Source organism: Sarcophilus harrisii, chromosome 6, assembly GCF_902635505.1.
Source record: "Sarcophilus harrisii chromosome 6, mSarHar1.11, whole genome shotgun sequence".
NCBI lineage: Eukaryota > Metazoa > Chordata > Mammalia > Dasyuromorphia > Dasyuridae > Sarcophilus > Sarcophilus harrisii.
In genome coordinates, this window is record NC_045431.1 from 221,372,028 (window position 1) to 221,384,845 (window position 12,818).

Below are 12,818 nucleotides of genomic sequence, written 5' to 3' on the forward strand. Positions count from 1 at the left end.
GATTTTTCTATAAGTGTGATTGGAAAGATATTTTAGGCTCAAACCTGAATTGAGAATGTCTGCATAAAGAACAGGTTGTTTTTTCACAAATCTTTTTTAACAAGTGAAAAACCTGAAAATGCTTAGAGTTTTGGTCCTAAATATATTGACTGTTGAATTTTAATTAAAGGAGTGAGGACTCTGCTTATCAAGACATAATCAAGGGTTGGAAGATGACACTTGAACTGAAATGAGCTGTGAATTATCCATTCAATCATTGCATGGATGTCAGCACTTTCCCCTCTCATATTTCTTTCTCTCTCTCTCTCTCTCTCTCTCTCTCTCTCTCTCTCTCCTCTCTCTGTCTCTTTCTTTTTGTCTCTCTGTTCCTCTCCCTGTCTCTCTCTGTGTCTCTTTCTGTCTCTGTGTTGATGTCTCTCTCTGTCTCTGTCTGTCTGTCTCTGTGTTTGTGTCTTTCTGTGTCATCCCGCCAGAATGAGAGGTAGATGAGAGAAAGAGATAATCACTAGAGATAAATATGACAGGAAGAATAGATGGTAGAAAGAAGTAGAAGTAGATCACAGAGATAAGTGATAGAGGATAGGACAGATGATGTATATGTATGATAGAGATAGGTGGATCATTGATGGAGAGAGCTACAGATAGATGATAGAGATAGGTAGATGATTATCATATAGAAATAAGTATATATGATAAAATTATTGTGATAGTTAATAGAGAATTGATAGATTATAGATATGAGAGAGAGAGAGAGAGAGAGAGAGAGAGAGATTGAATGCAAACATTTTTAAGCACTTACTATATACTAGGCACTGTGCTAAGTGCTAGGGACACAAAGGCAAGCAACAAAATGATCCTTATCCTCAAGGACCTTACATTCTTGTGAGAAAAGACAATAAAGAAGGGCTGAAATAAGGTTGATGTCTGGAGTGTAGATGTCTGAGAAGTGCCATGGTGGAAGCTGAGAGAGCAAAAGCTTTAGGTCCCAGGAGCAGAGTCCAGTCTTCCAACAGACACAAGTGGAAACAGCTTGATGTAGAGATGACCAGGAAGTGGATCTAGAAATAGAAGTGATCCTGGGGACCTCTGAGTATAACTTTCTCATTTTATTGAGTCCCAAAGTTCACTCATAAAGGTAAAGCCAAGATTTAGAAATCTAGTTCTTGGGCTTAAGATGGGAGAAAAACGTTAAAAAGTAATTTATATTATAAGTCACTAAAAGTTCACTCCTCAGTGCTAATTTCCCCCCAAAAGGATACCTATATTTCTACCTCCAACTGAATTCCCTGAAAGGTACTCCCAGCAGTCCTGTCCTTATATGGTTCAATAAAATTTTTTTCCCTCCCAGGGGATACAGAAGTATATCCCAATTCTCTTTCAAACCCCAGAGTCTAGCAGATATCCCAAATGATTCATACATCAGTGATTGAAGGAGAAAGAGAAAACTTATTCCTTTTCGGGGAGATGTTTTGCCAGGGCAAATCCCTGCTCCCCCTAGGGATGATGATGTAGGAGGCAAAATGATCCTAAAGCCCACCAAAACAGTGAGCCCAGCAAGTACAAATGAGGGTTCATTTATTTCTCTTAAGCTGCTCTTTATTATATGATTGCTAGCATTTACTACTACATTTTTTCCTCAGATTAATCTCAAATTATTTCCTATGAAGCTATAAGAAGAGGCTTGGAGAGTACATTTCAAAAATATAACCCTCTTTCTCTTTGAAAGCAGAAAATGGGAAGGGAGAATAGGAAACCGGCCCCAGAGACAGGATGATCTGTGTCCTGAAAGTCCCGTTTCTGACATATACTGGCTATCTGACTGACCTTACTTATTCCCAAAGACACTTTTTGAAGACTAAGTTGAAGAATCTGCATTGGTAGAAGTTCCTCACCAGGGACCGCTGTCTTCAGCTTTGTTATTTTTTAGTCACTGAAAAACTAATGCTCTTTGTACCCTCTAAATCCAGCACTCTGGGGCAAACATAATAGCTCCACCTTAGTTGTATATATCAAATTAAAAGGGGAAAAGAGCAACAGATCAAGAGGAACAGATTGGAAAGTGATGGATTGTTATAAGTAACAGCAATGAACTGGAAGGTGTTCCAGTCACATTTACGGGTACCCTAACACAGTTTCCTTTGTGGCTTCCTCTTTCAGTTAAACACCTATAACTAAGGTGTAGCAACTGAGGATTTTTACCCAAGCACAGAATTTAAAGTGTGTGAGGATGATGTCTCCTTTGGTAACTAGAAGCATAAAAGCTTAATATCTAGTTAGCAAGAAGTCTTTATTTCAATCAGATGACAATTGGGGGCAAGATCCTCTCTGACTAGTAAGATGCTCCCCTCTTCCTTTTCTACCTGTTTAGCTACCTGCCCAGTAGGATCTCATGTAAGTATTAGGGTATTTCAATCTCTCCCTATTACACACTGACCTTTTCTTCCCTATTCTTTCTAGGCACGAGTCACGTACTTCAATCAGGCGCCAGACCTCCTATTTATAGTTCTCTGTACTCCTTTGCCCAAGTAATGCATATTTTGTCTTGTTTGGTTAGTAAATCTCCTTGCCTTTAACAGACTTTTTCCCCCCCTAGAAACCATGAGCAAATTCAAGATTTTTGTTTCCCAGGAACTGAATCTCTTAATACCTTCCATCTGAAGATAAAATATCTAAATTACAGACCCCCACAAAGGATCTTTATCCGAACATTTCTCCCTATCAAATCTAATCCACAAGGCCTTGAATGAATATTATTGTGAACTAGAATATAAATGTGAAGTGGGCCCCCCAAACCAGTCCTTGAGACTATCCTCCAATGCTAAACTCTGGCAGCACATCTGGCCAGTAGCTCTGCCAAAGAAAGCAAGTCTTCCTTCCAGAAAAAGCACAAAACCCCCACAAATCGCTACCAAACAGTTCTGAAATGTCCTCATCTTCTTAATAAATGGACAGAGATAAACTTTCACCAACCCTGGGGACCCAAACTATTTCACTGGAGATTTTCACAGGATATTATGAAGGAAAAAGAAAGTTAAAATGACAGGAAAGACACAGGAGGGAGTTTTCTGGCTTCTTAGATTGTCTGTGAAGGATAAAATAAGATAATGGATGTCAAGATGAGGATTCATAATCATTAGACTTACCCAGATTTAGCATTTCACTAAAAATGACACTATGTCTTTATTTTTATTCAGGTGAAAGTGGCAAATTTTGAAAATACATCCTCAGAACACTAATGAGGAGCATGTCTCTGACTGATAGCTCTGCAGTGGCCAATCATGTCAGGAAAATTCCTGGAAATACATTGTGTTTTCCAAATGGTTGGCTATGTTGTTGATAGTCCAGAATAAATCTTTGCTCTCATCAGTGACCATTTTCTCCAATGGTGCAGATCACTATTATCCCTGCTATCAAGAGCTGAGTAACTCTAATTTAAGTCCTCCCATAAATTCTGTAACCTGTTGGAGATGGACAGAACCTTTATATCTTTTTACATTAATTGACATGACTATCAATTTGACCTACATCTTTCAAATCCACCTGAACCACTCCACTGGGATCTTTCTGAGACCACTGAAATAGTTTTCTCATTGATCTCACTGCTTTGGGTCATATTCCTCTCTGAAACCATGTCATTTCTTATTAACCTTCAAAAGGACCATTTGCCTCTTTGTTAAATTCTTTTTTAAAAGTTGGGGCAGTGAAGAATGTACTTGAGACTTGTAATGGAAGTGAAAAAAAGTCCAAAACGTATTGTATTAGTACTTTGTTTTTGTTTTTTTTGTTTTTTTGATGGAAATGAATGAGCTCATTTGATTAAAAATTAAATCCCACTTTCTTGCCTGAACACTCAAGTATTCTGGAAACAAATAACTATCTAGAAGGGAGGTGGGGTATTCTAAAAATGGGTAACTATTAGATAAATTGAAAGGATTTGTGAGATAATGAATTCACCTAAACCACACCATCCTAGATAGTTTTACTCTTGTTTTTTACCTGATTTACCATGAAGTCCTTGCTACAGTCTAAAAATTGGATGCTAGATGGCATAATTTTTAAGTTAGCTTTGCCACTATTTCCTATTAATTTTCATTTGCTAAGTTATCTTTTTCTCTTTTGACCCTGGGAAAAGTGGAAGCAAAATGTTCATTGGAATATTGTTAGGGGAATGAGGATGATTTGAACATCAGTGATAATTCTGCCAGAACATAATTTTCTTACCTCAGCATGAACTTGTAGTCATTCCAAGTATTTGTATACATTGCTAGGATTTAGATTATATAAATAAGATTTCTCTGTGTTTATAATGTTTTAAATAAAGTATGTCAATACCATGCTCAAAAAAATGTACTTGGGCCAGCGACTTCACCTGAGAAGTCAGATCTATCTTGGGTATTCCAATTTGTTCCAAACCCAAAGCTTGCTCTGCTCTATTTATATGAGATGAGATGGGGAAAAATTAAACTTTTATCAAGATACTAGACATTAAGGATATAAATAGAAAAGTAAGACAGTCCATTCTCTCAGAAGACTCACACTAATCGGAGGAGACAAGACATACAGGAGAGTTTGGCCACAGCACAAATGGCAAGTCCCCGGTGATAATAATCCCAGAATCAATCAGGTGACCATGTTGAGAAGGGGCGCTCTGTGTGAGTGAAGGATTAGGCAGGGGATTGAGGAATGTTCCTATAGGGTGAACTGTTGTGAGAAAAGCAGTTTGGAAATCTTTAAGGGCAGAATTGTCTGGTGAAATATGGTGAATTTTGAGTAATTGAGGTTCAAGGTGAGAACTCTGGGAAATGGAAGAGTTCCATCTCAGGATAATCAAGGGATATAAATTGAGATCTAGAAGGGACTTCTCAGGCCAGTTAGTCCAACCTCTCCATTTTTCAGTTGAGGAAATTGAGGCCTTATGAAATTAAATGGTTTAGCTCCGCTAATGAAGGGATATCATAAAATTTGAAACAGGTGTCTGATCCCAGAACCAGTGCTTTTCCCACTGACTCATTCTTCCACAAAGATAGTTAAATCAAAAGCCACAAGGTATTTGTGAATTTATGCTGGAGCTACCAGTTTATGCTCATGTGATGAACAAAGAGACAAAGAGAAACCAGCATGTTGAATAAATACTCAAGATATAGTGGTTTGGTAAGTTCAAATGCCAACCCTCGTTTTATTAAAGTGTTTACAGCAGCTCAGGAAGGAAAAAGAATACATCATATGGCATTAATGCACATGAAAGCATGCACCAGGACCAGCACTTGTACAAGAGGTTCTCACTCCCAGATTGCTCTTGGGAACTTGGGGTTTTTGTAGGTAAAGCAAAAACCTTAGGGACACTTGTCCCTATCCTTCCTTGATTCCCTTTGTCAACTCAGTGCAGCTTATCCTGGACTTCTGGTCTGAGCATGCTGACCAAAACCCAGCATCCAGCCCATAAAATGGGAAAGGCTACCATGATGATTTCCTAGGGATTTGTTAGTCTTTTCTTTGCCCCTTTATTCAAACTGGGTTGGGCCCCTTTTGGATTTACAAGAGGCCATAATGATGTCACATATGATGAGATGAGATGATAGTAAGTTAGAATGTAAGCTCCTTGAGGGTTGTATTTCTAATACCTAGTACAATGCCCTGCACATAATAAGTGCTTTATAAATGCTTGTTGATTGGTTGGTAGAGATCACACATCCTTTAAAGTAATGAAGCTCATATAAACACAAGTTGTCCATGAGATTTCTTCAATATGCAGTTCCTGAATGGAGCTGTAATATCATCGACATGGTTCCCGAGGGTCTAGATATCAACACATCCTTACCCATTCAGCCCATGTTACTATTGTCTTATCTATTGTCTCATCCATCAATCCTCAAAGGATCTGCTGAGTGCACTGAAGGCCTTCTCTTATGTTTCTCAAAATTCCATGAGCATCAATGCAGTCCTCAGATGGTCCAACTCTTCCTCCTCACTCTCACAGCTGCCCTGTCTCTTTTACTGATTCCATATTTCTTAGATACCTTTCTTGCCAATTATCGTCATTCATTTCTTTTAAGTCATCCATAATGGAGACTACAGTCTTTGATGTTTCCCAGTCCTAGTGTTCAAAGGATGTTCTTGTATGTCAGAGAGAAGGCTGATATCATCAAAAGTGTTGTATGTATTCCCAAATACCACCCAAGTTGTTCTTTTCTTCCTTTTCAGTTGTGAGCCTAGTCCATGATCTAAACACAGGATTCATATAAAACACAGGTACTAAAAGGCCAGCTCAATGGGCTGCCCATCTAACTGTAAGTTATAGCCTGGGCAGACATACCTAGAGACCCTTTCAAATATTCAGTCCAATCCATTCGTAATTGAGAAAGTCTCATAGGTAGCACTGCCTCTGCTAAATCCCAGCTGGGACTTGTTGCTAGTGCTAGGTTCTTAGGCACACTTGGGTTTATAAGCAAATGAGAGAAAATCTTCAAAAGAATAATCTCTCCCTGGATACACTTATACTTTCTTTCAATTTCTCTCTCTTTCTTTTTTCTTTCTTTTCCTTCCTTCCTTCCTTCCTTCCTTCCTTCCTTCCTTCCTTCCTTCCTTCCTTCCTTCCTTCCTTCCTTCCTTCCTCATTTTCACACACAAATATATGCATGCACACACTTTTATATACACAATAGAAACTATTTTACAGAAATAGGTCTTATTTCATATTTTTCTCAATCCAGTCTTTGAAGGGCAGCACTTTGGTATAGGCAGTATAGAGCTTGAGGCTACAAGTCTTATCGTAGCCCCAGCTTACCAGTCCCATCAGGTGCCAGCTTGGTTCAAGGGAAGCTTTCCCGGGCAGGGACACAGCTGCAATGCCACCTGTCTCGGCAGGGCAGATATTGGAGGGAACCGTTGGGTCCTGCTGGGCACAGAACATGTTGTCTGTGATGCTGACCTGGATCCCATGGTCCTCATACTGTTGCTCACACAGTAGAGAGTCCACAACCTTCACAACCCCTGAGCGGAGGGAATCGTTCTTAAAACCGGGGGCCCTCACATCAGCAAGAATTTTCCAGCCTGTGATTGTGATTTGGGTCTCCTCGCTGGCGGTGCTAAAGTCCCGAAGCGCTGCCAGGCAGATGGGCTGCACCCTACTGCTAATTCGAGCTTTATCAAGGAGTTTTACAACAGCAATATCAGAGTCGAGCAGGATAGGATCGTAGTTGGGATGAACAATGATGGCAGAGATCTAAGAGAGGGAAAAAGAAGACGTAGGATTTACAGTCTCTACACCAGAATTCCAACTCAGACTCAGGTTGTATGATCCAGGAATTCCCTATACCAATGAAATACAAATTGAATTCGCATTATAAATTGAATTAGAAACTGAATACTATCTCACTGGTAGCAACCACATTTCTGAGCCACAATTTCCCCTTCTGTAAAGTGAAATTAAGAGCTGTCATGAGAATCATTATATAAGGAACATAAAATGCTTTGTAAACTTCTAAATGCTATGTAGATTCATCCTATTATTAATAATGAAAATTTGTTTTATGAATTAATATTGTTGTTAATTTCATATTAATATAGCACAAAGTAGATAGAGAGCTACCCTCAAAGACTTTGTCTTGACTGATATCTTTCCACTGGACTCAGTTGGTTCTGGAGGGGAAAGCGAGGTAGGTGACCTTGCCCAGCCCTCCCTCATTTAAATCCAATTCACCTGCCTGTCATGATCTCACCTCCCTGATGTCACGGTTCTCTTCGAGAACGAAGGACAAACAATAACAGCCTCAAAGTCAGGAACACAAATTCAAATCCTATCTCTGACTCTTACTGGGCCATGACCCTCTTCACCTCAACTCTTACCCCGCCATCCAGTCATTTAAGTTCTTTAAGAAGTTCTCTAATATTATAAGATATAGAGAAGACTACCTCCACTGGTAGATTGGTGGAGGGTATTTCCCCTTCCAGGAATTCCCTATACCAGTGAAATCACAGGTCCACACCCTCTCTCTAATATCATCCCACCATATGCCATGATGAAACCAGAGATCTGGACCAAAAAAATGAAACATACTCATGGGGGCTACCCATGGAATTATCCCAGAAGGTTCCTCCATGAAACCTTCCCTAGCAATGATCATTCCCTTACACATCTGTCCTACTCATTTCTATCTTGTGCCATTTTTTTTTTTTTTTTTTTAATGTATATATCCTGGCTCCCCAGATAGACTAGAAACTGTTTCAGGGAAAATATTTCTTTGGTTCACAAGTACCAAGGACAGTGAACTGTCCATATTAGCTATTGATCTGTAACTAGGAAGAAACAACTGAAGCTTCTTCCCAGGGTGCTGAAATATAAGAGGTTCTGAAAACATCATCTGGTTAGAACTTTCTCAGAACCACTTTGAGCTCGATGCTCTTGCCCAAGGCAGTGACACAATCTGCAGCCACCACAATGGTCCTCTCATTTACCGGGGCTCCACTGCAAATCAGGAACCATGTGTCCTCATGGAGTTCGCTATCCTGCAAACCACTGGTCTTCCTATAGCTATGCAGATACCCAAAGCACTCTGCACTCACCTCTAAACTCTGAAGGAACACAGGAACACAGAAACCACTGAGCCTTGAACCTGGCTATTAGATAAAATGGGAAGCTACCAGCATCCACTCTACTCCACCCTACAGTCACATCTCAAGCCAGCTTGAACCTGGTTTTGACCTGCTCTGCTACTCTTTCCCCAGCAAAAAGGGACTCTGTCCACAGATACAGGGATGCCATTCTCTGCTCAAGAGTGTCACACCCTAAAGTTTCTCCCTGCCTATTGAATTTGCATTCTAAATTGAATTTAAAACTAAATATTGTTTCACTGGTAGCAGCCACAATTGAGGTTCCTCACTGTAAGTAGAAAACAGATAGCTGAGGTAGCTAGATGGTATAATAGATTATTGGACTTGGAGTCAGGAAAAACTGAATTCAAATTCTGCCCTGACATTCGTTACTTGGGCAAGATATTTAAACTCATTCAGCCTCCATTTCCTCTTCAGTAAAATGAGGATCATAATAGCACTTACTTCACAGGGTTATTTTGAGGATCAAATGAGATAAAACATTTTGTAATTCTTAAGCCACTACATAAATATTAGTTATTATCTAATTAGTTACAGGTGTTCCTTTGGAGAGGAGGAGGAGGAGCTGGACTTATGATTTTAATGGTTTAGGGAATTTCCAATGAGCATTAGGAAGAGTGGTTTAGGCAATTCCCAGTTTCCTTTGGCTAATCCAGATCTGTCATTTCTCAGCAATGTGTAGTATTAGACAGCTTCCTAGGACACAGACTCATCTCAGAGGAAAGACTTGAACTTCCCATTCCATGATCCAATAATAGGGCTTAATAAATATTTGATGACAAAGACGTGTATCTCTAAAGTATTTCTAATAATGAAATGGAAGGAGACTGATTCGGTGAGCTGTCCGGGCTAACAATATCCATTTTTATATCCCTTCCTGCTGAGCTATGCAGACACCCTTCACAAACCCCTTGTCACTCACCCGTAAACTCTGAAGAGTCTTCTCATCCCGGTCATCATCTCGGTAGAACTTTCCCAGAACCACTTTGAGCTCGGCCGTCTTGATCACGATGCTCTTGCCCAAGTCAGTGACACAATGGGCAGCCACCACAACGGTCCTCTCATTTACCAGGGCTCCACTGCAAATCAGGAACCACGTGCCCTTGTGGAGGCCACCATCCTGCAAACTGCTAGTCCTCCTGTAAATGGCCGCTTGCCATGGCCAACGAGTCCCTGGTGTCTTTGGAGCTGTCACATTCTCAATCTTCCCACAGACTAGGAGAGAAGTACTGGTTTCAGATTTATTATCCCAGAACATGGTGTATTCCACTATGAGAGTCAACACCCAGAGGGTTCCTCTTTTAGGTTCTCTGGTAAGAAAACCTGGCACGCTGCTCTCTTTGCTTTGCTTGGTAGTTCTCCTCCTATACCTAAATTGGATCTCTATTGTCTACCTGGGCAGACGCCTAGAAGGTTTGATTTCTGAATATTTCAGGAAATATTAAAACTTCTGCCTCTTGGAATCTCTAATTCCCTCCAAGACCTCAATTTGTATGGGAAACTTTTCCTAATAACTTTATACTAATGAGTGAAAAATCATGTAATAAACATTATATAGTAAGCACTATATCAAGTATAAGTAATAGAGTAAAGAAAAATGAGACAGTCCCTTTTTTAAAGAACTCACATTCTAATGGGATGAACAATATATAGGAGGTTACAAAATGAAGGATGGATACCAAAGCCTAGAGGTTATTAAGATGCAGATCAGACAGCAATGTTTAAGTGCGTGGAGAGTGTAGGGGCAGAGCAGATAGTGAAGCCTCTTATTAGAGCTCTCCTTTAAACTGAATTTGTATATATTTCTCTTGTGTATTTATATTATCTTCCCCACCAATAGAATACAAGTTCCTTGGAAAAGAAAGGACTGATTTGTTGTTGTTGTTCTGTCTTTCCATCCCCACGTCTGCCCCATCCAGTGCTGAGCACAAGAAATTTAATAAGTACTAGTTGATAAATGTTGGTTGAACTGAGGTAACAATGAAGGGTCTTAGGGAAGAGACTTAACAACTAAAGATGAGCTGAAGAAGACAGGGAAAGTAGCCTATTTAAGACATAAATGACCATATGCAAAGACACAAAAAATAAAGAAAGGCAGAATGAGAAGAGGCTAAGGAGAATGGTCCAATTGGAATGAAATTTTAATTCACTTCATGTGAAGAGGAACAGGATGAAATATCTGAGCAATATGGGAAGTCCATTATGGGAAGCATTATTTCTGGAAAGATCTCAGGGCAGGGATTTTCCTCTTTTCCTTTAAAGGTGACCACCTAACTCTATACCTGGTGGAAGCAAGGGACAGGGGAAAAATCTTCATCAATCTCTCCATGAGAAAGACAGGTACCAGCGCCCAACTCTGAAGCAACTCACTTGGGATACAGGAGGGTGCTCGCCCGCTCCACTTCCCGGTCTTTAAACAAGTCCTCCGGCTGCTCCCCAGGCGGCGGTAGAAGGGTGAGATGCACTCGTACTGGATCTGAGTGTGTAAGTGCACATATCCAGGGGACAGCTCCCCGAATGGAAGGACTGGCTTCTTGGTTGGGTAGCTGTCCAGTTTCTGTTTGCTGAATGTCGAAGAGTAGAGCTGATGCAAAGGGGTCTCCCTGGAGATAACCAAAGAAACAACATGGCACAGGACAGTCAACACTGCTTTTTCAGCACTGGCTCCTAAAGCCACATTTATAGCTAGGAGGTTTATTACTTACTGGAAGAAGGATCATAAGCTTAAAGGATCATAGAGTTAAAGCTGGAAGAGAGATTAGAGGTCATCGAATCAGACAGCCCACCCTTTTTTTTTTTTTAACAGATGAGGAAACTGAGTATTAAAAGGGTTAAGTATCTAATTCAGGGTCACATAGGCAGCAAGTGTGAAGTGGAATTTAGATGCAGGTCTTTATGACTCCAAATGTTCTATCCACCATACCATACTCCCTCAAGGACAATGAATGCAGATACATGTGTACATACCCACAGATAATATGTACATATACATGTAAATGCAAAGGTATGATTACACCTGTATATATTTATGACATATATGTATGCACAAATGTGTACATGTGCAGTAATATGCACATGGAATCCAGTGTCCCGGATTATAAAACTTCTCTATATCTCTCTCTTAATTTCATTTCTGAAATGCCCTTTCTGGATGGCCTCCAATTGCTGGAATTACAGGGAAACAAGATAAAAGGCAGTTATTATCACTTGTTAACCAGAGATATGATAAACCAAAAATAAAAGTTAATTATGAAATTATACTGGAAGTGGGCGTCAGGGTGATTAATTCCCTCCAGTGGAAACTCAGACACATCCTTTCTCTAAATGTCATAATTGGACAATATTAGGAACAGATTTAAACTTAGTTGTGTTGGTACAGGAGCTTGATTAGACAATTAGTCGATGTAATTAGCACACCTCAGAGAATAGAACATCTCTTAAAGCATAGAGACAGAGAAAAATGCAAGAGTATTACAAGCAGAGTGGAGAAATATATTCAGTGAACCTTGAATTTGAAATATGCCAGGGGAACCCTTATGGGCTCTGCCTGGAACCGGGTCTCCATTACTAAGCATATATTCATTTGAGAGGTTTGTTAATATGGGTCATGGTAGGAAGCATCGTGATGGTGTATTTAAAATGCTGAACTTAGGGTCAAAAAGACATGGATTCAAATCCTGGCTATGGTATGGACTAGCTCTATGACCATGAGCAAATCACTTATTTATTCTGATCCTCAGCTTTCTCATATGTAAAATGGAGGTGGGGGGGGGGGTTGGACCACATAACTTCTAAAGTCCTTTCTTTGGAAACTGACTTTATTGCTCCCAGTTTAAAGAGAAAAGAAGTTAGCACTTAGAGCCTGAGACCTTTTCAGGGTCACAAAGGAAGCCAGCATAAAAATCAGCATTCTGATCCTCCAGAAAATAATAGCACCCAATTATCTGCCTATATATATATATATACACACACACACATATATATGCACACATATATTTGTATATATATATATATATATATATATATATATACACATACATATATGTATATATAACAATACATGAACGTTCTATTGTTTAATAAGAAAACATTGCTCAGGGGTATGACCAGAAGAAAAGCGCTAAATTTGGGTAAGGTTGGGAGCCAGTCCATTCAGTGATTGAGGATAGTTGGATTTTGACCTGAGGGATCATTTAATTCAACTCCAT

General features: G+C 39.7%; 1 protein-coding gene across 2 annotated transcripts in view; it reads right to left on the bottom strand.

Annotated features, from left to right (window-relative positions):
- Positions 1 to 6,449: 6,449 nt before the first annotated feature.
- Positions 6,450 to 12,818, bottom strand: part of PAMR1 (peptidase domain containing associated with muscle regeneration 1) — a 98,850-nt gene continuing 92,481 nt past the window's right edge. For both annotated transcript variants that reach the window (XM_003773693.4, XM_023506333.2), the window contains 3 exons: positions 10,981 to 11,213; positions 9,533 to 9,825; positions 6,450 to 7,222 (listed from right to left, as the gene is read on the bottom strand). In XM_003773693.4, coding sequence (XP_003773741.4) covers positions 6,686 to 7,222; positions 9,533 to 9,825; positions 10,981 to 11,213 — 1,063 coding nt within the window. In that variant the 3' untranslated portion in view covers positions 6,450 to 6,685. The remainder of the gene's footprint in view (positions 7,223 to 9,532; positions 9,826 to 10,980; positions 11,214 to 12,818) is intronic.